The sequence below is a fragment of the Serinus canaria genome, chromosome 1, assembly GCF_022539315.1.
Source record: "Serinus canaria isolate serCan28SL12 chromosome 1, serCan2020, whole genome shotgun sequence".
Lineage (NCBI taxonomy): Eukaryota > Metazoa > Chordata > Aves > Passeriformes > Fringillidae > Serinus > Serinus canaria.
This window is the reverse complement of record NC_066313.1, coordinates 43,509,697-43,531,459: the sequence shown is the minus strand read 5'-3', so window position 1 is coordinate 43,531,459 and position 21,763 is coordinate 43,509,697. Positions and strand designations below refer to the sequence as shown.

At 38.5% G+C, this 21,763-nt stretch overlaps 1 protein-coding gene across 2 annotated transcripts in view; it reads left to right on the top strand.

The window, feature by feature from the left end:
* Positions 1 to 21,117, top strand: part of MICU2 (mitochondrial calcium uptake 2) — a 134,499-nt gene extending 113,382 nt beyond the window's left edge. Inside the window, exons 8-12 of one of the 2 annotated variants that reach the window (XM_030234538.2) lie at positions 5,129 to 5,226; positions 13,224 to 13,395; positions 13,672 to 13,780; positions 16,500 to 16,657; positions 16,943 to 21,117. In XM_030234538.2, the coding sequence (XP_030090398.2) occupies positions 5,129 to 5,226; positions 13,224 to 13,395; positions 13,672 to 13,780; positions 16,500 to 16,657; positions 16,943 to 17,047 (642 nt within the window). In that variant the 3' untranslated portion in view covers positions 17,048 to 21,117. The remainder of the gene's footprint in view (positions 1 to 5,128; positions 5,227 to 13,223; positions 13,396 to 13,671; positions 13,781 to 16,499; positions 16,658 to 16,942) is intronic. The other variant, XM_050971352.1, reaches the window with a different exon arrangement.
* The last annotated feature ends 646 nt before the right edge of the window (positions 21,118 to 21,763 follow it).

Genomic DNA, 21,763 nt, shown 5'->3' with positions numbered 1-21,763 from the left:
CTAGTAGTTGGGAACACAGCTACTCATCTCTTTTAAACAGAAAACTTATGAACTGAAATTGTCTGACTATATGCAGTGTACTTCTAGACTCACACATGAACAATTTCATATTATTTGACTATAAGTTGATTTAGACTGTCTACTTCCCTCTTTTTTTTTTTTTCCCTGTGGTTCTAAAAGAACTAAATTACATTAGTAATCCACACATTTCTCTCTGCTTACCTGGTCAAGACAAGGTTTTACACTTGGACCTTCAGACAGTGCAGAATTGTGATGCATTTCCTCAACCACAGGAACTGTGCAAGTCATCATAATTTGCCTATCTGCTCCCTAGAATCTCTACCTGTTTTAAAGTTTTCTACTCAGTGCTTCTAAGTCTGCTTAGCTCAGTATAACTAAAGACTACTTAAAACTGAGGGAAGGTGGTGGCTGAGAGCTGTGCTCTTCTACTGCAGCAGGACTCTGTAACAGAGATGCAACACATCAGATTTTACAAGAATCTAGTCCAAGACTAAAATTAATATCCCTCCCTGAAGAGTCTGTCATTAATCTTGTAACCTCTCAGTTCAGATGGAATGCACATTTTTTCTTGACCTGTCTTCTCCAGCATAAATATGTATGTTTTGTGTCAGCAATTTAACATTGAATACTGTTGAAAAGCTTTTAGATACTTTAAACCAAGGAGCAGTGTGATTTGCTTTAAAGAAAGTTTTCCAGGCAGGTAAACCCCTTAAAGAACCAAACTGTCTGACACCAAAATGTTAGATTATTAAAAAAGTGCTGGGTCATTTTTTACCTCATGGACAAGGAAATTATTTTATTTTTCCATAGGATCTGATGACATTGTAATATCAAGAGAGAGAAGGAAATATATTTGAGCAGGGGCTGGCTGGGGAGCTGGTGACAGCCATTTTCAGCACCAAGAGCAAGAGGGTTTGCACGTGCTGAGGATGGATGTGCTTGGCCTTCGAGGCCAAGTCTGCCTTGATCAAAAGAGTGGCTTTCATAGCACTTCACACCTCCTGAAAGGGGTCCTCATAATGGAATCTCTTTTTCTGGTGCAAAGTTTCGTTTTATAAGTATGCCACAACAGAGAGGCAGGGCCTGGGTTCCTATGAGGAGCACACAGTTCCCAGCTGTGTGTAGGAGCTGCTTTTCCAGGCTGCCAGCAGGGCATGGGTCATGCAGCCTCAGGTTTTGCAGTGCAGCAGTTCCATTCCCCAACTCTTGGCACATTCAGCCTGCTGTTTCTGTTTGGAGCTTAAAGTATCTCCTGCAGCATCTGCTCTCAGATTAGTTTTAGCTCCATCAGCTGGAAACTATTTTTGTTCTGTACCTCCTTATGTGAATGGATGCAGTGCTGTCGTGATGCACTGAAACCTGAGGATGTCCATGAAGTTCCATGTTCTTCCTTACAAGAGGCCCTAAGTGTACAGCAGAGTGATTCCATGGCATAGGTTGTCATTAAGAAAAGGACTGATCCTCCCAGTGATAGGAATTATGGGTGTTATTGGATGCTGTTTATTGTTTAGAAGATGTTCTGTCAGACTTCTCAAATATTGTCTGTTATATCCTCTGTAGAATCATCTGTGCACATTTCAGCCCTTCTGCATCAGACCTGAGGTATTCTTGAATCCTACCTAGTAAGAACGTGCATTGCAAAACATGAAAAACTTCAGTATGGATTTACATTAGGATGAAAGTTGATTTATCATAAAAGACAGTTTCATTTTGGGGCCCACTAGAGACTGTCTGGGGTTTGCCAAAAAGAACTGCTTTTGGAATTCTGTATCTCCTGGTCCCACTAGCTGGCCTGCTTACAGTTCTTTTGACTGACTGTAACTGTTAGGATTAATTTCATAATGGACACGTCTTTTTGGCCTTCTTACCAGAACTGAGTCCTAGGATATATTCCAGCATCTGGGAGACTCTCAAAATGACAGAAAGCTTGAATTCTCTTTAGCAGTGTGTGAAGCTAGGCTGGGATAGAAGCCTGGCATGGTGAATTGACTGAGCTAGCAGATTAAAAACAAAGAGGATTGCAGAGAAGTGGACTCAGAAAAATTTGCAAAGATTTAGTCTTACCTTTGGAAAGATTTGGGACATCACTAGCAGACAGAAACTAAGGTATTGTCCTCCTTGCCCAACCTCACTTCTCTGCCCATTCTTCCATCTACTCACTCTCCTTCTGTCTCAACTAAAGAAAAACTATTCAATCCAAAATACATATTATTTTTACGATTTCTAGTGAAGTAACACATCGCACAGCAAATACCTCAGGAAGCAAGCAAGAGAACAAGAAACGAATTGCAGATTTTAATCATGATGAATGCTTTCCAGTCATGCCTCAGGCAAATTCTGCAAGGAAAGGTGGTAAGAATTTAGAGACAGTAAGTCTATTAACATTTCAGATGAGTTTTGAAAATCAGTTAGGTGCATTATTCTGAAAATCCCATCTCGCTGTGCGATAAGTTTCTTCTCAGTGACACTTGTTGGTACTTGCTGCAGTATCAGGTCCTAAATGTCAAAAGCTCAGTAGGGAGCTACAGGATTAGGTAGGTCTTTGCCCATGACTCAGTGTTTGTAGCATCAGGCCTCTTATGTTAACAGCCTAGGTAATGTAATAAGGAAATAGCTTGTGTTATCTGATCTTGCTTAAAAAGGAATAATTGCATAATTCAGCAGTTCATGATACTTTTGAAAAGTGTAGGAGGCGTTAACATTACTCTGGGAAAATTAGCCTGTGTTTGTAATATGTACACACATGTTCATTAGTTTTTAGACCTGTGTGGCATCAGATTGTGTGGTCTTTGGGATTCTGGAACATGTCTGAGTTCCCCACTTATGATACATGTCTCTGCCCCATCCTGTGCTTGTATCAAGACCACTGGGATCCTTTTTCCACTCTGTACCTCAGCTTTCTGTAAAATGCACAGATCAAAAGGGTTCAATTGTGCAGCATCCCAGGGCCTGAAGCAGCCAGATACACCAGAATACAACTTTCACTCAGTTTAGATAGTGACTGAAATCTACCACTCTGGTCTGCTTTACAGCCTGGGATTGGGTTACCATTTCATTCTTATTGCCAAGAGAGACACTCCAAGTGTGAGTTATTCTGTTACCCAAGCTCACAAGGGCGAGGTGTTGGAAATATTAATAGAATTCTCATTATCTTCTAACAAGGATTTGTCATGTCGGTGCTAATTTATACAGATCAGCAGCAAAAGCTCCTAATGATTCTGTGGACAAAAAGGAATTATGTACTAACATGTACTTTAATTTAAAAGCATTAACTCTAGGAAAAGCAATTTTTTAAATTTCACCCTTAAGGTGTAGTCTCTGTGGTCTCCTGTTGCATTTTATGCTTTAAAGAAATGTACTGTTTTGTAGTTTTAGAATATATTTAACTCTCACTAACATAGTGTTTGGACATCTGCCAGTTTCACTGTGGAATTTCAACTGATAAAGAAGGTAGCCAGCAAGTAGGTGCATATTTGTTATAAATCCTGGGATAGGCTTTGTCATCTTAGATAAGGTGAGGTAAGTATTGTTTGTATGCCTTCTTCTAGCTTGTAACTAGAGAAGCATTAATAGAAGAAAAAACTTTTGCTGTCACAGACTTAGTTTTGAAAAGGTTATTTTAAACCTCATTTTTCAATTTGTTTTCATTTTTCATTTTTCAATTTGTTTTCAACACTTATTAATTAAATTAGAAGCATTAATTTGTGTAATCATGAGTTCAGTTTTTAAAATTACATTAGCAAATTTATTCCTTGCATTTTTCAAGTCTCCTTTAAACATGTAAGCAAAACCCACAAAAAGCAGATTACAATCTAGCTGCAGTGAGGGATATGTGGATTCTTCTCTGTTTCTTTTTAGAAAACTTTGCATTCCTATATAAATAGTTTGGGTTTGAATTTCAAATAAGCATACATGAATGTTTGACTTTTGGCTTTCAAAAAAGCATATACGAGTGTTTATGCACCAGTCTTCACAGTAATCTGAAGTGTTTAGACTTCAGAAGGATGGATCTTATGGGTATTTAAATATTCTTTGCCTGCAATTAAATTATAAAAGTTCAGTAAGTGCAATTTGCATATGGCTTGAAAAGTGGTTTTTTTCTAGGTTCACTCATACATAACTCATATCACTGGCATTTGGTGAACTGAAGCTTGTAGTAGAAATGAGGAATGTTTCTGCTTTCACTATACAATAACTGTGTCATGTATGCAGTAAGCATGAAACATGGGGGACTAATGGGACTTGTTATTGATGAAGCTGAAAGCTAAATAACCATTAATATTAAATCTTATGAATAGACTCTTGTCTTTCATCTTACCTCTTCCACCAGATAAAAGACACAGAGGCTATTTAGATGTCATAAGAATAGCATGCTGAAATCCCTTCAGACTTAAAAAAAAATTCTCTCTTCATGTTGCTTAGCGTTTTGTTGTGTTCAAAGAAATGCCAGTATGCTGGTGCTGAAAGAAGCATAGAGCAGAAATCCAGCATTATGTGTGGGTTTAGGCTTCTGAAAGATTGAGTTGAAATACTGTGTATGCCTTCTCTGCAGAAATTTCCTCTTCAGATTTTAAAAATATTTATAGAAAAGTCACTAACCCTGAAAATTTCCCAGAAGCCTTGTAAGACCTTCATATAATAGAGCATTATCAGTGTTGGTATTTTCCTAGTTTCATTTATTAGACTATCATGAATGTTTTTAAATGGCTGTAACATGTTAGAAATACCTAACTAAAAACTTACTTAGATGCTAACTTTATATAAGCCTTCCATTCGCCTGAGAATAAAGTTTCTTAAAGATTTAACTTGCAACCTTCTCCATTTTAATAATAAAAATCATAAAATATTATAATAAAATGCACTGATGGTGATTGGAAGTTGTTCTTATCTTTCATACAGAATATTTAGAAGCAGAACTTATAATACACTGTTAGCAGTTAATGTGGAAGAGTTGTTCAACTCAGATCCTGTGTGATAGCTTTGGGAACAGTAATTAAATTTCAAGTATCTTTTGGGAAATTCTAGTTCAAATAAATATTTTTAGATTAATGGTGAATATTAATGATCATGCAAAGCATAACAATCATATAGTTTTTTTGTTTTGTAGGAAACAGAACTGGACAACTGTGGTGTTAACACCGTGTTGCTGGTACATTTCTTTGGAAAACAGGGAAAGGAAAAACTTCGCTTTTCCGAGTTTTTCAGGTATTTTTTCAGCTAGGCAAGCCTAACAGGAGCCAGGCTTTTTCCTACCCCCTGTGCTTGACCCCAACTCAGTCATTTATCTGACATCACACTGAGTTGATACAGAAAATTAAGCAATGAAGTGGAGATTATTCATGATGTTGCATGATTGAATTCCCCATTTAGCTCCTAGAGTCTGGTGACTGCAGGAGCTGAGCACTGTGATAACTCCTAGCAGCTGTGGGCCGGGAGAGTTGAGACTCCCATTCTTGGCAGCTCTGTGGTGGCATACCTTAAAACAATGTGATTCATGCCTATTTTTTTGTGACCAAATCAAAGAAAAAGTGACTTCTAATCAATTTAAAAATATTTTCTGAGTTGAGATACTTCCTTTCCCATTACAGCTGTCATGGTAAGCTACAGGCAACTTCTCCTCTTGCTTCAAATTCCAGCTTCTGTTGAAACTTTCCCAGTGCCTTTTCCTCTACCATTTGAACTACTTTTGCAATTAGACTGTGCAGATACCTGTTTGAGTCTTGATACACATATTGTAGCATGGCATCAAGAGAAGATTATCTATCAGTATTACCTTTTTTGCAAAAATAATCAGTAATTTGCAGATTGCAAAAATAAAGTAGAATAGTGTGTTTTGCTTCAGTTTGCATTCAGAAGTGGAGAATGTGTGGCAGCCCTCTTAAAAATGAATGTTTTTGCAATCAGTAGACTAAAAAGTGTTTGGCTCCAGTGGCTCTGGCACGTACCAGTCTTCAAATAAACAACCTTTCCCTTTTGAAGACCTCAGCTCAATAGGAATCTAAGTGAGTAAAATAAGTTTAAGATGTCTCCAGCTCCCTTTTCTATAAATACCATAGATCCTCTCAATGAAACAAAAGGCAGAGAGCACCAGTAAAAGGTTGTGTTTGCATATACAGTGTAAACTGAAAAGCCTCAGGTTTTAGATAAAATCCTGCATTGACCCAATGAGGCATGACATTGATGAAACTATGTACCTTGTACATTCAGAACACATAGGTTAAAGACCTTTGCCTGCCACACAGATAGAGGCCTGTAATCAAAATCAAACTCCCACATCTTGCTCTTAAAATTTGTGGGATAAGTGTAAGGTTTAATGCAGGTAATTTTTCAACAGTGGCAGTTATGTTTCGTGGGGCTGGAATGTGCCTCTTTATCACTGCGTAGACACTCCATCTCAGCTGCAGCGTGACAGTGGAGTTTGTTTAACACGCAGAAAGGTGAATAAAAGGATCGCTGTCTTCTTAACCTCTGCGAGGATATCACCTTTCACATGATTTTATTTGCAAGTAAATCAAGCACATCATTTCTGGGTTCCTATTGTTCAGAGAAAATGTGATTTCTATCTGATGGCCTCTCATAACACTTTACCTTCTGCGGGAAGCTATTGTTGGCTGTTTGATCAAAGTGCCACATTGTTTTTACAAGAGATGACTGATGAGCTGTAGAGACATAGATCATTCTCAAAAGCAAAAAATAATGATGGTAAATGCTTTTATCATTTTCCAAGTTCTTGCCTAGAAAGCTTTTCCATTGATCAGTGTAGTACCTAGTAGAAAATAGAGGTGATTATGTTTGATTAGGACACACTAAAGCTTGTCACATTAGTTAAATACACAGATATTGCTGTGCTTCAGAGTCCTTAAAACTAAAAAAAAAAAAACAAACCACCAAACCACGCAAAAGGAAAAAAAAAAAAAAGGAAAGACCACAAAAAATATAAAAATAATTCACCTCAACAAACAGGACTGCTTTCATTCTGAAATTTCACTGTACTTATATGGGAATTCTGAAAGCTGAGACTGTTCTTATCTCATTACCTACTTATATTATCCTCATGCCCCCTCTTTTCAGTTTGTCTGGCATTAAAAAATCCTTTTGTAAGTGTGCAACCAGCTGTATCTACATGCACACCAGCATTATCCAAGCCTTTTAGTCCACAGTCCAAACATTTAAAAAATGTCAGACAGCCACAGTCAATATACCAGGGCAATTAATTTGCCAAACTGTTCTCCTTTCTTTGCATTCAGATGCTACAAAGAAAATGGAAACTCTCTACATCTCTTGGGGCTGTGTGAGGCTGATGTAAACCAGTAGTTGTGCCTCTTTTCCCACTGCCCTGAATACAGGAGGCACACTGAGAATAGGGAGGGAATATGGCCAGGCATCTTTCTCCAGCTGGTGTTTGCTTCTTGGGCCACCACACACAGACAATCCTCAGGCAGTGTTTTCATCAAATGTAAAGGTACTTTCAGAGATCTTCAGGCGTCTTAAGGTAGTACTCAGTGAACACATGTTCAGCTCCAGACTGCTAGATGAGTTCTTATTAGTTGTATTGTCCTTAACATAAGGACATTATAGTAATTACTAATAAGGATTTACAATTTCAAAAGCAAATGTTAGGAAATACAAATTTCTGGAGTGTGTTTTTGTGTATCACTACTAAAGGTGTGTCCTCTTAGTCAAATACAGCTAGAACAGTATTCTCCTGTAACCTTTTTTAGGGAAATATAGAAGAATGTGCAGTAAGCCTAAAATCATGTAACAAAAAGGGTAGATTTAATACATGAAGCCATCTTTCTTCTCAGAAGATCTGAACAAGTTTCTGTTTCAGATGACACCACTCAGTTTTACACCTCTACAATAATGTCATCTTCTAATACCAGACCCTGTCTTAGAGAATGTCCCCAGAATTCAAGGCTTTTTTATTCTTTTGTATGGATTTCTCCTGGTTTTTAATACAAAAAAAAAATGTTTGGTCCTTTCTTTCCAAAAAAAAAATCTAACTTGTGCTTTAATTTCCAACTATATCAAATATACTGTCTTTTATTCTTAGTAGAAAACTACTTAGTTTTCTAGGTATAGGAAATATTTCTTCCTGACAGACACTGGGGGTTGTTTTCCCCTGAAAAAAGTCCCTTACTGATCTTGTTTAAGTATGTCTAATCCCAAAAAAAAGAGGAGATAGTATTTCACTCCCTAAACAGTTTACGACTGCTGTGATTTTTTCTGTAATCTGTCCCCAAGCAAGCTTAAATCTCTTACATTCTCTGTGAAGGAAAAAAGAAAGTGCAGGGTGTATGGAAAGGATATTTTAAAAACTCTCTGATTGTTGTATTTTTTTCTGGGATGTCTTACAAAAAAAAGTACTTCCCAGTATGGTTAAACAATGGGCATCTTTTAATAGTATGAGGAAAGTTAACATTTCAATCCAGTTTATGTCATTCTCTTACCTGATATCTTGCTTCTAGTTTCATCAGTTAATAGAATTTTTTACCAGAAATATTCTTTAATTATGATTCTTTTTTAATTTCTGCTTTAGATTAAAGGTAACAAATTGTATAACCATACAGAAATCATGCCTTTTCCCTACTTATCCTGTTTCTTTCCTTGAGTATTTTGAATTCCTTGATACATTTTTTTTAACCTTTCATTTAAGAAGCCAAAATGATCCAGGCTGGACCCCACTGCTAGTGTTCACATTTTTGGGGGGGCTGTGGTGTGTGTGTGCCAGTGCATGGATGCAGGGTCTCTTCAGGTGTCATCATCAGCCAGCATACTGTGCTTTTGCTGTGATGACAGTTTATATATTTTCAGTGATTTTCATCTGAGGTTTTGGAATTGCTTTGCAGAAATAGAGTATGATTGCTTGTCTCTGTTCCTACACTTTTATCTATGTGTGTGCATATAGAGAGAGTCGTAATACATAGAGATTACATCAGTTACAGCCAAGATCAGGCAGTGAGGAAGGGGAGAACAGCAACAAAATCTGGCTTCATGATATTCCTGTCATAACTCAATCTGAATATTTCCCAAATACTTAGTAAAGAGCTTGAAAAAAATATTTTTCTTCCTTTTGTGTGAGCTTAGCAAAAGAGTAGTTTGGTTTGTTTCTACAGAGCACTTAAAATGAAAGTGAATTTTTTGGTTTGGAAATGCTAAGGACAGTAAATCAAAGAGGATTTTGCTTGCAATTCTGAAAATTGTGAGATTGATTAACTGTCTTAATGCTTGCAAGCCTGAAGTTACAAGCATAGATCTAAATGTTTTCGAAAGGTTAATTGGTCAAGCCTTTATTAGATTTTCTATATTCTGGTTTGAAAGTCAGATTGCAAAAAGGCAAGCTGCAGCTGGTTTGCCACAGTCTTTTGGTTATCAGAGAGGGTTATCAATTCTTCAGAAGGACTTTGCTGTCCAAAGAGGAGCCAAAGCATGGTGCAAATGCTGTGGTGGTATATCCACCACTATCTTTGTTGTTAGATTCCTTCCTATAAATCAGTGTGACAGGAACTGGTCAGTTCTGTATTAAGAGTGTTGAAGCTCTGCACAGACAGTTCAGGTCAAGAGGTGAAAAAAAAACTTGCCCCAATATTTCCTTTAGTGTTTCAATCTACTTTGTATGCCATAAAGAATACAATGGTAGCACTTCTCCACTTGGAGGGGGGGGAATAGCTGCATTCCTGAGATCTCCCCTCTTTTATTACATTTTCACTTCTAGTTGTGGTGGATTCTCACTATTAAAGCTGAGTTGCCAAAAGCCTTGGGAGACTCCCTTTTTCTATACTAGAGCCCATTACAAAATGAGGAATAAATCCCGATAAGGTTTCTGGATGCTATTGTAACACAATAACAAATTTGGCCATTAGCCTTCAACGTGGGTGTTTTAGAGAGTGTGGATAAAGTGGGCTGTCTTAAAGAAAGTGCTCTCTGTTCCTGGCCTTTTCCCCATCTTATAAGTTTATGGTTTACCTCTCCTTTTCGTTACTTGAAAACTTGAAGCTTTCTTTCATTTTCAACCTTCTATAGCATAAGAGTATTCCCAGTGTAATCATTTTTGAATTGTAGAGCATATCTTCAATCAGAATGCTCTTCCTGTACTTGAATTCTGACTCCCTACCAAGTCCCCAGCCAAGATCCCACTGACTTTGGGAGAACAGGAATTTCATTCCTGTGCTTGTTTTTCCCAATATCTGGATACATTTTGAGGACTTCACAGCTGAAACACATTGCACTATGATCCAGAAGATGCAAAAGCAAGTATCCGTAGTGGTGTCTTGACATTTACGTATCAAGTTTTACTTCCTAACCAGAAAGTTATTTTTAATAACTTTTAATAACTTATACTTTAAAAAAAACCCTCATTAGGATTTTTAACTCTCACATCTGGGAATAAGAGTGACCTAGAATGCTGATGCAATGATTCACAGTATTTTAATTTTTGTAATATGGGAAACCATCACATAAATTTTAAATTGCACATTTCAGCTACTGCTCCAAGTAAGATTTGATATGGCAGGAAATCTTCCCACTCTGGCTTGCCAGGAGCGAGCCTACAAGTTGAAATGAACTTCAATTAGAAGAGGGTGCAGAAGCAAGAACACACTGAAAATGCCGCAGCCAAACCCTTCACTGTCTGCTCGGGCTTTGCTGCCCCTTTCAGCAGGCTGATGTGTGCAGCTTGGTGGGCTCCTTCCTTATCGTGTAGGAATGATTGATCTGCCTTATTGGGTATGGCTGGAGGGCAGGTCACCAATGCTTGTCTGCCTAAGGAAATGCAATATTCAGAAAAGGTGGAAGAATCTGTTTCTATGTCGTTGCCTGTGGCTAGAAACCAGTAAAGCAAATGACTGAGAGCTTTCTCCCCAAGATAAATAGCTCAATTTTCAAGACCTTAAGTCTGTTGAAAAATTTGTCTACCTTTCATAGATAAAAATCCAAGAAAATAAAACACATGTTGTCTCATTTCTCTGCATCCAAGTTTTAGGCATATTTCTGTGAGTGACCTCATTTTCAGCAACTTCTCCTCCTCCAGACCAGACGTTACATGAGTTAGAAACTACAGTCAAAGAAATTGTTCTGCACAGTCTTGGCTGTGCCTTCCAGCCAACCACAAACCACACATCCCAAATACCATCTCCTCCTTGCCTGTGATGGCCACTCTCAAAATGCAGCCAAGTGGCCCTACTCAGTCTCTGCTGGGCTGACTCCATGCCTGGTCTGCATGCCAGATCCATGCTGTTCTCTCCCTCTGCACTTCGACCTCCCTTCCCAAGACCTGCGGAGACTGTTGGGGCCATGGGTGTGGCAGGGCTGCTTGTGCCAGCCCATGGAGCTGGTCTCCCTGGCACGTGCTGGCTGTGGTGCTGGCCAGAGGCAGCAGTCTCCTTGTGAGTTACAAAGACAGCAGCTGGGCCTGAAAACAGAGGAGTGCTTTGCAAGCTGAGCAGGCAGCTCTGGCCACTCTGCAAGACAAAGGGCTACCCAGTCACACTGGTTGCACTACCTGGTCCTTTGGTGTTTCATCCACTTCTGAGAGGGAGAGCTGGGGAAGTTGAAAGTATGTCAGGTCTTAAGGTGGACTGTGGAGGAACATCTTAGTGCTTGCATGTACTGTAGAATCCCCTTTAGTAGACCAGAAAAAGGCACATATAAAATGTGACAGCATTTTGTACCCCTCGTCCATATTACTCTAATTCAGTCCTGGCCTGAAACTTAAATTCACTTCACTATCAGGCTTTCATTTACCTGCATGTCCTGAGCTGTGAGGCATTTGTTGGCCCTTTATTTGCATGTGCAGCTCTACTTGTTAGGGGGAAAAATATAAGAGAGAGCTTATGCTTCAAGAGCAGTCTTAGCTAACCCCTTATAGACTTCACAGAGCTTCAAGCTACTAATTGTCCAAGTGATCTCACTAAAGAGCTAAAGATAGCTGTGTGGACTCAAATGCTGTAATTTCAAGGGGAAGAATTCAAACCCAGCGAGGCCAGGTAAACATGGATGAGCAAATGAGCCTCTGCTGATATTGGCTGCACAGACCCTTAGCTGTCCTCTTCTCCAGTTAATTGCCTTGTCCTAATATAGGAGTATTTCATTCCCTCCTGTCAATAATTTCTGCAACTCAATAAAGAAGGGTTCTTTAGCAATACGGAGGGGTTTCTGGCAAGCACCACTGGTTTTAGCCTTTATTTAAAAATTACCTCTTGTTTTTGGATTGCCCCATTTCTGAAGTGGAAAGTATCAAATGGATCACACCGTATTGTCTATGTTAACTTTTTCAAAATTAATACTAGCCATATAGACCAAACTGAAAAAACTTGAAGCTACAACTCACAATTACAGCTCTGTACCTTCAGGTTATTATTTGCTTCTTGTAATACTTTTTTCTTTCTTTCCCAAAAGAATGGGTGCCTCCTAAAAACCTTGATGTTGACTCTTTCCTTTTTCAGACAGCTCTCTTACTTTCCCAAAGCCCTGCAACATTTTCTGTGCTCTTCTTAACTCCATACAAGTCAATTGTAATCCTCTCTGATCTATCCTCTTGTGAGCACAGAACTGATTCACCAAAGCTCTGTATGTAGTTATAATCTCTGATACTTTCAGTCATCTTCTCCTACAGCAATTTCAAGTTTCCTCTTTCATCTTTGTGATTATTATGGCCTCATCTTTTTAGGTGCTTTGCAATCTTGTCAGTCCTCTCTTTTTAATATGAAACCTCATAAATCATGTGTCAGGCCTTCAGTTACCAGGTCCTTTTTCTTTCATTCATTCATTCATTCATTCATTCATTCATTCATTCATTCATTCATTCATTCATTCATTCATTCATTCATTCATTCATTCATTCATTCATTCATTCATTCATTCATTCATTCATTCATTCTGCTGCTGCTTTACCGATTTTTTTATCTCTTTATCTGCGCATTTTTAAACACGACTAATACCGAGATGTCCAGTGCGTCCCTAAGTTCTGCTGGCAGCAGCCGCCTGTGCAGTCCGGGAGCGCGTCCTGCTGGTGTCCTTGTGGAAATGCAGCCCTGGACACATCCGCGAGCGCAGGGACAATTAAACTGGGGGGCTGTTTTAAACAACAATGCCGAAAGTGTCTGTGGCTCAGAGCTGGTGTTGGCGGCACTTGGTAGCTAAGGTAGTAGTGGTGATACAGGGATGGAAGTAACAAGTGGTGGATAATATCTGTTTACACTTAGATTCATGGAAAATCTGCAAACAGAAGTCCAAGAAATGGAATTCATCAAGTTTTCAAAGGGTTTGAGCGTCATGAGAAAAGAAGACTTTGCGGCATGGTTGCTGTACTTCACTGATGAGGAAAACAATGAAATTTACTGGCAGAATGTGAAGGACAGAATCGAAGCAGGAGAGGTTGGTATACTTTGTTTTCCTTCCTCCTTTGTATGCACAGGTTTTTATTTGAATGTGAGTATCTAATGAGATAGCCAGTTGCCGAATGAAGTATTGTAGCCCTTGAATTTTATACAAGTAAAAGCAATGATAATTGTCCAGCTGAGAAATACAAATGTCAACAATGAGTAGGCAGTCACATCTAAACTCTTAAGTCCCACCAGGTTTAATGACATAAAATAATTGGGATTTGAATGTATATTCATTATATATAATCTGAATTCTGTGATACTCTAGAACATCAGTTTGGAAGAATTCAAGACTTTTTGCAAGTTTACGAATAATCTGGAAGACTTTTCTATCGCCATGCAGATGTTTACTGTAGCCAATCGTCCTGTTAAGCGAGGTAAGTGCTGTACACCTTTCAGGTGGGTTTTTTTAAAGGAAAAAAAAAATCATTTTAATTATGGGATTAATGTAAATTAGTTATCCCAAAGTACCACAGTGAAGTCCAAAAATATTATACTGCTCTGTATTTGGGCTTAGTTCTATTTCATTAAAAAATAATCATATAAAGTTTCCAAAGTGTTTTCATTTCAAAGTTCTAATGTGCTGTAATATGTGGATTAATAACAGCAGACTAATAAATCATAAAATGGTTTGGGTTGGAAGGAACCTTTAAAGGTCCTTTTTTCAAACCTTCTGCCATAAGCAGGGAATTCTGTCACTGGATTAGGTTGCTCAAATACCCACCCAACCAGACCTTGAACACTTTTAGTGATGAGACAGCCATAACTTTGTATGTTTCTTCCTTATGTCCAGTCTAAATCTACCCTTTTTCACTTTGAAAGCATTTTGCTTTTGCTGTCACTACAGGCCTTGGAAAAACTCTCTTATAAGCCCCCTTGATATAGTGAAAGTCCACAATAAAGTCTGCTGTGAGGTAACTCTTCTCCAGGCTGAACAATCCCAACTCTCCTGGCCTTTCTTCACTGAAGAGGTGCTCCATCCCAAAAATTGCCATATAATTTTTGTGGCCCTCCTCTGGACTCAATCCATGTCCTCCCTGTGCTGAGGAGGGAGGATGGTATGCAATTATGTCTATCAAAAAGAAACAATGTCATAAAGTGAAGTTTACAATAAAGATTTCAAGGAAGGGAGTTGCTTTCTTCCCATGTAGGAGAAAGAGGAGCAGTGCATCAAAAGTTTTATGGACATACAAATGCTTTTTGTTTTAATCCTGAGGTTGCTACTTAGTTGTTACACTTGAAGGACAAGTCTCATAAGTTATTTCAAAATAGCACCATTATTAAAAAATTCCTTAAGAAATGTAAGGAGATATTAACATTCATTGAAATTAATGTTTGATGGGCTTGTGTGAAAAAAGATGAGAGATGTGAGAAGATGGAAAGAGAAATACATATTCTTGAAAGATCAGTGTTTGGATGGGATTTGAACCAAAGAAGACTGGGGGATTTGCGACTTGTGACTTTCATTACTAGTCTGTTTATGCACTAAGCCCCACTGTAATCAAAATCAGCCAGCTGCTGAGGTAACTCACAAATGCTACATGCCTGTATGTCTCATTCTCTCCCAAATTTGGCTGAGTTCTTTGTCTTGGTGTTTGCATGATAATGTCCGCATTATCATGTGTATTCATACACATGTGAACATTCATATAAATATAAGACAGTCTTTTAGTCCTTCCTTTTATTCTAGATTTCTTTTTCTTCTAAGTTCACAACTCATCTTCTCTCTGGTAAGGTGGCCCTTCTTTGCTTGAAGATTGTTGTGCCCCACTGTTGTAGAAGATCTTCTTTTATTTGTGTTACATTCAAAGAAAGGACAGTGCCATGTCTGGATTTAAATTCAGCTTCAAAAGATGAAACAGTTAACATCTTTTCAAAGACAAAATTAAGACTACTATAAACATGTTTTATGTCTTTTTCAAGTTGTGATATGTCTTTTTACAGAAGGATTTTTTACTTAGTTCTATTTAAATCAACTGTGAAATAATAACTACATCCATACAGGAATTGTTGAAAGATGAGAGCTATGTCAGGAATGCTATTCCCTCTAGTAAGCTTCACAACTAATCATATTTATAGCACTGTTTATAAACAGCACTTGTTTATGAGAGCAGAACCACGTTAATATTGCATTGATTATTTCATTGGACAGCTTGCTGTAAAAATCTACAATACTGCTACACTTCAATAACCTCCAGGTCCTTTTTGAAATTCAGACTTCCATGATGACTCCAAAAATGCATCCAATTCATGTGTTGTGATTGTGCTTGCTATAATAAATAATCCTTCCACTCTTACAAGTTGCTGTTTTGTGGCAGCCCCACACACTTTCTCATCTTCCTTGAGCCAAAACTCCAAATTCTGTGCACCACAGGACAAAAAGAGGGGCTAGTGGGTGTTTCTATACTGCCCATAGTGGTGTAAAGAGAGAAGAAAAAAGAGCTGAAGATGAAAGTACATCTCCAGAGAGGTGTGGCAGCTTTTTTCTGCCACAAATCCTCAGTAACTCTTCAACATCATTTAAGAGGGGGTAGCCAGCTTCTCTCAAAACCAGAACTACAGATATATAAAGCCATATGCTGGGAGCAGTGCCTTGACCATTTGATGGTCTGTGTTTCTGCAGAGTTGCTGAGGAGATTGTTGAGGTGGAGCATGTCATAACCTACAGTTCTCTGAGGAGAAGAGTTTTCTTGTAGAATGAATTGCCATGAAGCTGGCTTGATATAAAATGATAAGGTTTTTTATGAGAGGATAGTGAGGCAAACACTTACCATTTGTATGAACAAGAAAGAGCCAAAAGCATGTAAATTTTCATCTATTTCTAGCAAGAATTATCACTTGTAGTGTTGCTTGAGAAGCAGTGCATTGCTAAAGCTTATGATAAAATTAATAAAGATAGTGTTACGAAAGAAGAACTTGCAAGCTCAAGAACACATGAACTGAGGCCTCCTAATAGTTTACTAGTTTACACATCCCAAATTCTCCAGTTAGGATAGGCGCAAGCCATTGTAAATTTTACAGAATCCTGCTATTTATAAGCTTTCCATTTCCTTTGCAAGTTCAGTCACCTATGATGTAATATTATGTCTTTATTAGCTGAGTTCAAGAGAGCAGTGAAGGTGGCAACAGGACAGGATCTGTCAGATAATGTTTTGGATACCATCTTCAAGATTTTTGATCTAGATGGAGATGACTGCCTCAGCCACAGCGAGTTTCTTGGAGTCCTGAGGAACCGAATGCATCGAGGCTTGAGGGTAACAAGCTGACATAATTGTTTGTAAATACCACAGATGATTGCTACAACTCTCTTGTAAATGCTTGTAGAAACACGGGTAGAGTTAATGAATAGAAAAAGATATATATTTTAAACTGGGTAGTCCTTTCTGCATGTGAATCTGGGATGATTGCTGCCACTGAGAATTTGATATTACACATGTGAACTACAGAAGCAGCAGCACATTATATATTGTATTTACACAGTCTGGGAATAGGAGTCAGTTTTTGTGTAAATGCTAAACATACTTTAACTTTGTTAACAGGTACCACAGCAACAAGGCATTCAAGGTTTCTGGAAGTGTGTGAAAAAAGAAAGCATTAAAGAAGTCAAAGAACTTTGGAAGCAAACTGGGAAAAGTCCTTTTTAAAGCAGTCCATTTTTCTTTTGCTTAAGTGGTTTTTCTTTAGGGGAGTATGTCTGTCCTCTTTACATAACAACTAAATGAAAAATGCTCTTTTTTTTAGCTATAGTTTAATTAACCCAGACTCGAATGCAATAATTTTATAATCGTTCCAGTGCAATCAGTTTGGTTTACAGAACTGGTGTCGCTTTTGGCCTCCCTACCAAAGTACTCTTGTTCTGGGGAATAGTGTTGTTTACTGCTCTGTGGAGTCTGACCCTGCCCTGTAGTAGGATACAGGATGCACAGGACTGAATAATGGTCCCAGGCAGGAGCATCACAGCAGTATCATCTCCTGTTGAAGGAGTGAACATCATCTCAGCCACCAACACAGCAGCTCTCCTTCTCCAGCAAGGGCAGAGTTCCGCAAGGCAAAATCACTTGCACAACACATTTTAAACCAAGTTATCCTAAATCAAAAAGGAAAATTTACACCTTGTTATGGGGATCTGCTCATGTGCTGGTTCCTGATGCTTGATTCCACCAGTTCCTGTGTGGGTTTGTCTGCCTTCATGGTGTTACTATTAAACTGGAAATACAAAACTGAAAGGCTTGATGCAGGGTTTAAAAGTTGTACATTGATCAGTGAGTGTGTATTGAGTGTCTCAGACCTCTTCCACATAGTATAAATGGGAAGAAAAAAGTCCTCATTCTATCAAACACAGTGGTAGCTACAGTTTGACTCATTACTGTTTTGCTTTAGTTGTATTGCAGAAGATGAATGCGTAACAAATAGTTGTTTTGTCTCACTAAAAGTTGTGACAGGAAAACCTGAAGTATCTCAGGAAATCAAGGTTATAATAAGCCATTGGTGAGGTAACATGTCCAATAAAAAACCAAATGCAAATGTTTATTACTCCAAATGCAAAGTTAGACCTAAGATCTTGAACACTAAAAGGAGAAACAAATCAAGACTAACACTTAGAAATTACAGGTGAACATTTTTTTGCAGTAACATTAGGTGCATCTCTTGTACACAAGTGTGCACGTTGCATTTTTTGTCTTTCTTACAATCCCAGCAGCCAAAAGCCAGGTCCAGATCACTCTTCCTGGTTGGCCACAATATATAGGAGATAGACTTATGTGTAAAGCTGTCAAAGTTTTTCCTCTTTCCCACTCTCAGTTGTCTGACTTGTCTTGGCTGGGGTGAAAGCTTAACGTCTCAGGACAGGTTTGTGATAATAGAGTTAATAGACTCAAAATGTGGACTAGGGAAATGTCTCAAAAAAATAGCCAAGAAACCACACAGTGAGGTACTCTATGCATCCGTTGGTTGCATTACACCAGCCATGTTTGCCTCAAAGCTCAACATGTGGTGCTTGGTTGTCATTCCTTTGGGTTTTGTGAGAAGAGGGGCAATTTCCGTGATAGGTAACACATCAGGGCAGCTCCCACTTGGTGCAGGGACAGGAGAGAATGCATTGGGAAACCCTAAAGGTCCTGCCTAAGGAATACTTAGATTACTGAGAATGTGTTTGATGTGTCAGTAGCTGTCATGTTTGTGCTGAAGACAAGTCCTTGTGCCTGAGCCTTGGCATAGTGGCTCCTAGGGAACACAGTGAGAGGCCAGCAAAGCAAATCTTCCTTCATGGCCTCAGCTTGGAGCTTTAATCCAAAGTGTTAAAGAGAAAATGCTGGTAGTCCTGTCCTGGACATGCACCCAGAACAAGACCATGCCTGTGGGGATGTCCTGAGACTGCCTGGAAGATCAGGCACCAGTGACCATCAAGGATCCCTTTTCCCCCAGAGAAAAATCCAAATGCAGTAAATGCCTCAGCCTCCTCCCCTCAAACTGAGCTCATGCAGTGCTATGTGGGCAGCAGGATAGCAGGTGCTGGTTTACTTTGTGTGTATAGAAATTGTTTGTTGCTTCTCGTGATGGGAGCAAAGGTGGGCAGTGGGACTCGCACCACAGTACCGCAGCCAGCTGCACTTCACTGAATTATCCAAAAAATGGCACTATTGAAGAAGAGCTTCCGTGGCACAGAAGCATGTATGTGTTCACCCAAAGTGTGCTTTGTGCCAGCTCTGGCTTGAATGCAAGGCTGCCTTTTATTTGTTGCTGTTAATATTTTGGCAAATCATTTTTACTTTGGAGTGGAAATTATTCCCTAGCATTTTATTCTGTGTGAAGTTAATAGGTTTAGGATGGTTTTTATTGCTTTTGTGGTTTCTTTTGTTTACTAATTACTTCCTTCTTACAAGCTGTTTGGTTTTCTTTTGGAAAAATCAACTCATTCAGCTTTAGTGTATCTAGAAGTTTAATTCCTCAGTGCTCATTTCTATCTGGGTTTGTGCAATCAGCAGTTTCTGCTTTCAGGGATTTCAAGTTTTATTTTTAAGCAAAAACTTTGATTTCAAGTTCAGAGGAAAAGCAAAGGGATATGCTTGGGTTTGATATGAATTTTGTGTCTATAGTAACAAGAAAAAAAAGATTGATTGGAAATTAAAACAGAGTTATAAATAATTTTCAGAAGTTATCCTGAAAGTGTAGCAGGAAGGAACTTCTTTAAAGGCCAGGGATGACTTGTCCACCAGGCTTAAAGAATCAGACTCTGTGTTTAATTTGTGAGTTTATTGTTATTTGTCAGCTAAAATGGTTTGTAAAACAGTCTTTAAATAATTTATCATTTTTAGTATCCCAGATTAAAAGATATATTTATGTATGTAGATAAACTGGTTTTTAAGAAATTCATTTTAGTTTAACTGTTTGATGTTTTAGTTCCTTTTAGTCATTGTATGATATTTGCAGCCTGCTGTGAGCATTACTCAACACAGTTTAGTTAAGGCTTATGCCAGCTACCAGTCTAAATATATTAATTGTGACTTGTTTTAACATAAGGAACTCTTCCTCTGAACAGAAATGTATAGGAAAGCTAAATAAAATTGATTTTTTTTTAATCTACCACATTGCATCTGCATTTTACATGGAATAAAGATGAATGCATTGCACATTGCAAAAGTCTCAAAAATTGATGTAACATATCAAAAGGATACACAAAAGCAAGTGCAGTCACCTATAGCATATAACTGCTTTACAGAATTTTAGTTGTTGTATCCCCATAACACTTCTTACATTTTTTTGTTTGTTTACTTTAAGATCATGTCTAAGAACCATTTATTCTTCATTTCCAAGTGAAGCAAAGGCAAAAATGCAGTGTGAAATACTAGAAGTAACCAAAACTCATTGATTGTTGCTAGAAATTAGTTCTGGTGTCTCAATTTGTCTTTGTTTTCTGTGTCACAAGCCTCTTTCTAAAAGCAAAAGTCCCTTTGGATTCAAACCAAGCTGGCATGTTTTAACAAAACAGGCAACAATGAGTACATGTTCTGCACAGCAGACAAACAACCAGGCCATGGACTGTGGTTTCATGGCACTTCACATGTTCAGTGCATATAACATAAAAAGGATCACTGCCCAATAAAGGGCAAGAATGGGGAAAACCCTGTTGCTTAGAGGAAGTATAAAATTCAGGTATATTGACCATGCTTGGACTTAAACATAGAAATGGATTGATAACTGTACATCAAAATTTAAAAATAGTTTTCTTCTCATGCTGGAGTTCTCACAGGAGAGGGCAAACATGCCTCATACCTTCAGTTTTAATTTTTCCTGTATAATAGTCATGGCTGGGTCAGGAAACTACTCCAATGCAGAAAAAAGCCTTCAGTCATTCTAAACATAAAATATGTGCCCAAATGATGTTGTGGTCATTATTAGTGAGATCCACGTTGCCCCAACAAACAGCTCCTGTAATGCAGTTGGTCACAAGGGAAGCATGAAGATGAACATGGCAGATGTTGACACACTCGTCTAGTGCCCAGCTGGCCACAGAAACTCTACAGAAGCTGAAGATGTCATCCAACAAGAAGCCAAAAGCGCTTTGCAGAACAGAAAACCTGAGAGACTTGAGCATGCACAAAATTAATCAGTGAACAAATGTGTGTCTCTTCAGTCATTTATTTGAATGCTTCCCGTTGGCTTTGTTTATTAAACAATTCCTAGCTGACTCAATAATAAAAAAAATTGTACAACATATGTGGAGACAGATTTCCCATTAGACTGATGTTGGCTTAGTTAATAATGTTTCCAGTTCATTAACTGGAGTGCCCTAGTGCAGAGCTCCACTTGCTGTCCTGGGCTGCTGCTCCTGCACACCGGCATCACAGGGAGCCTGCTCAGCACTGCTCACACCTGCAGGGGCTTAGCCACAGCACCTCGTGCCCTTAGAAGTAAAAGGCCATCTTTTTTCCTCACCTGTGTGCCCATTGCAAGTTTAGATTGGATGCTAGGGGGAAAAAACCTCAGATAAAGGTTTGTCAAGCACTGGAATAGGCTGCCTAGGGAGGCAATGATCTGTACTGGAATGTGAAGAGCAAATACTTTACACAATCTCTGTTGGTTTTATGTGTACATCATTAATTCAAAGCCTCCAAAATTTTGATTTGTCTCATATTACAAGGAATAAATGAGAGAAGTTATTATTTTGCATCAATCTTCATCTAAGAGGTTTGGTTGCTTCTGCCTTGGAATTGCATGCTCCTGGAGTTTAGGATGAGCTACTTTGAGAGTGAAAAAATACAGAAGCAAAATGGAGATGAAATATTGTAGACTATAACCTCTAAATAGTAAAGAGAGAAATTCTGAGTAACAGGAGTGTTTGCAGTGCCTTGCTCTGGGAG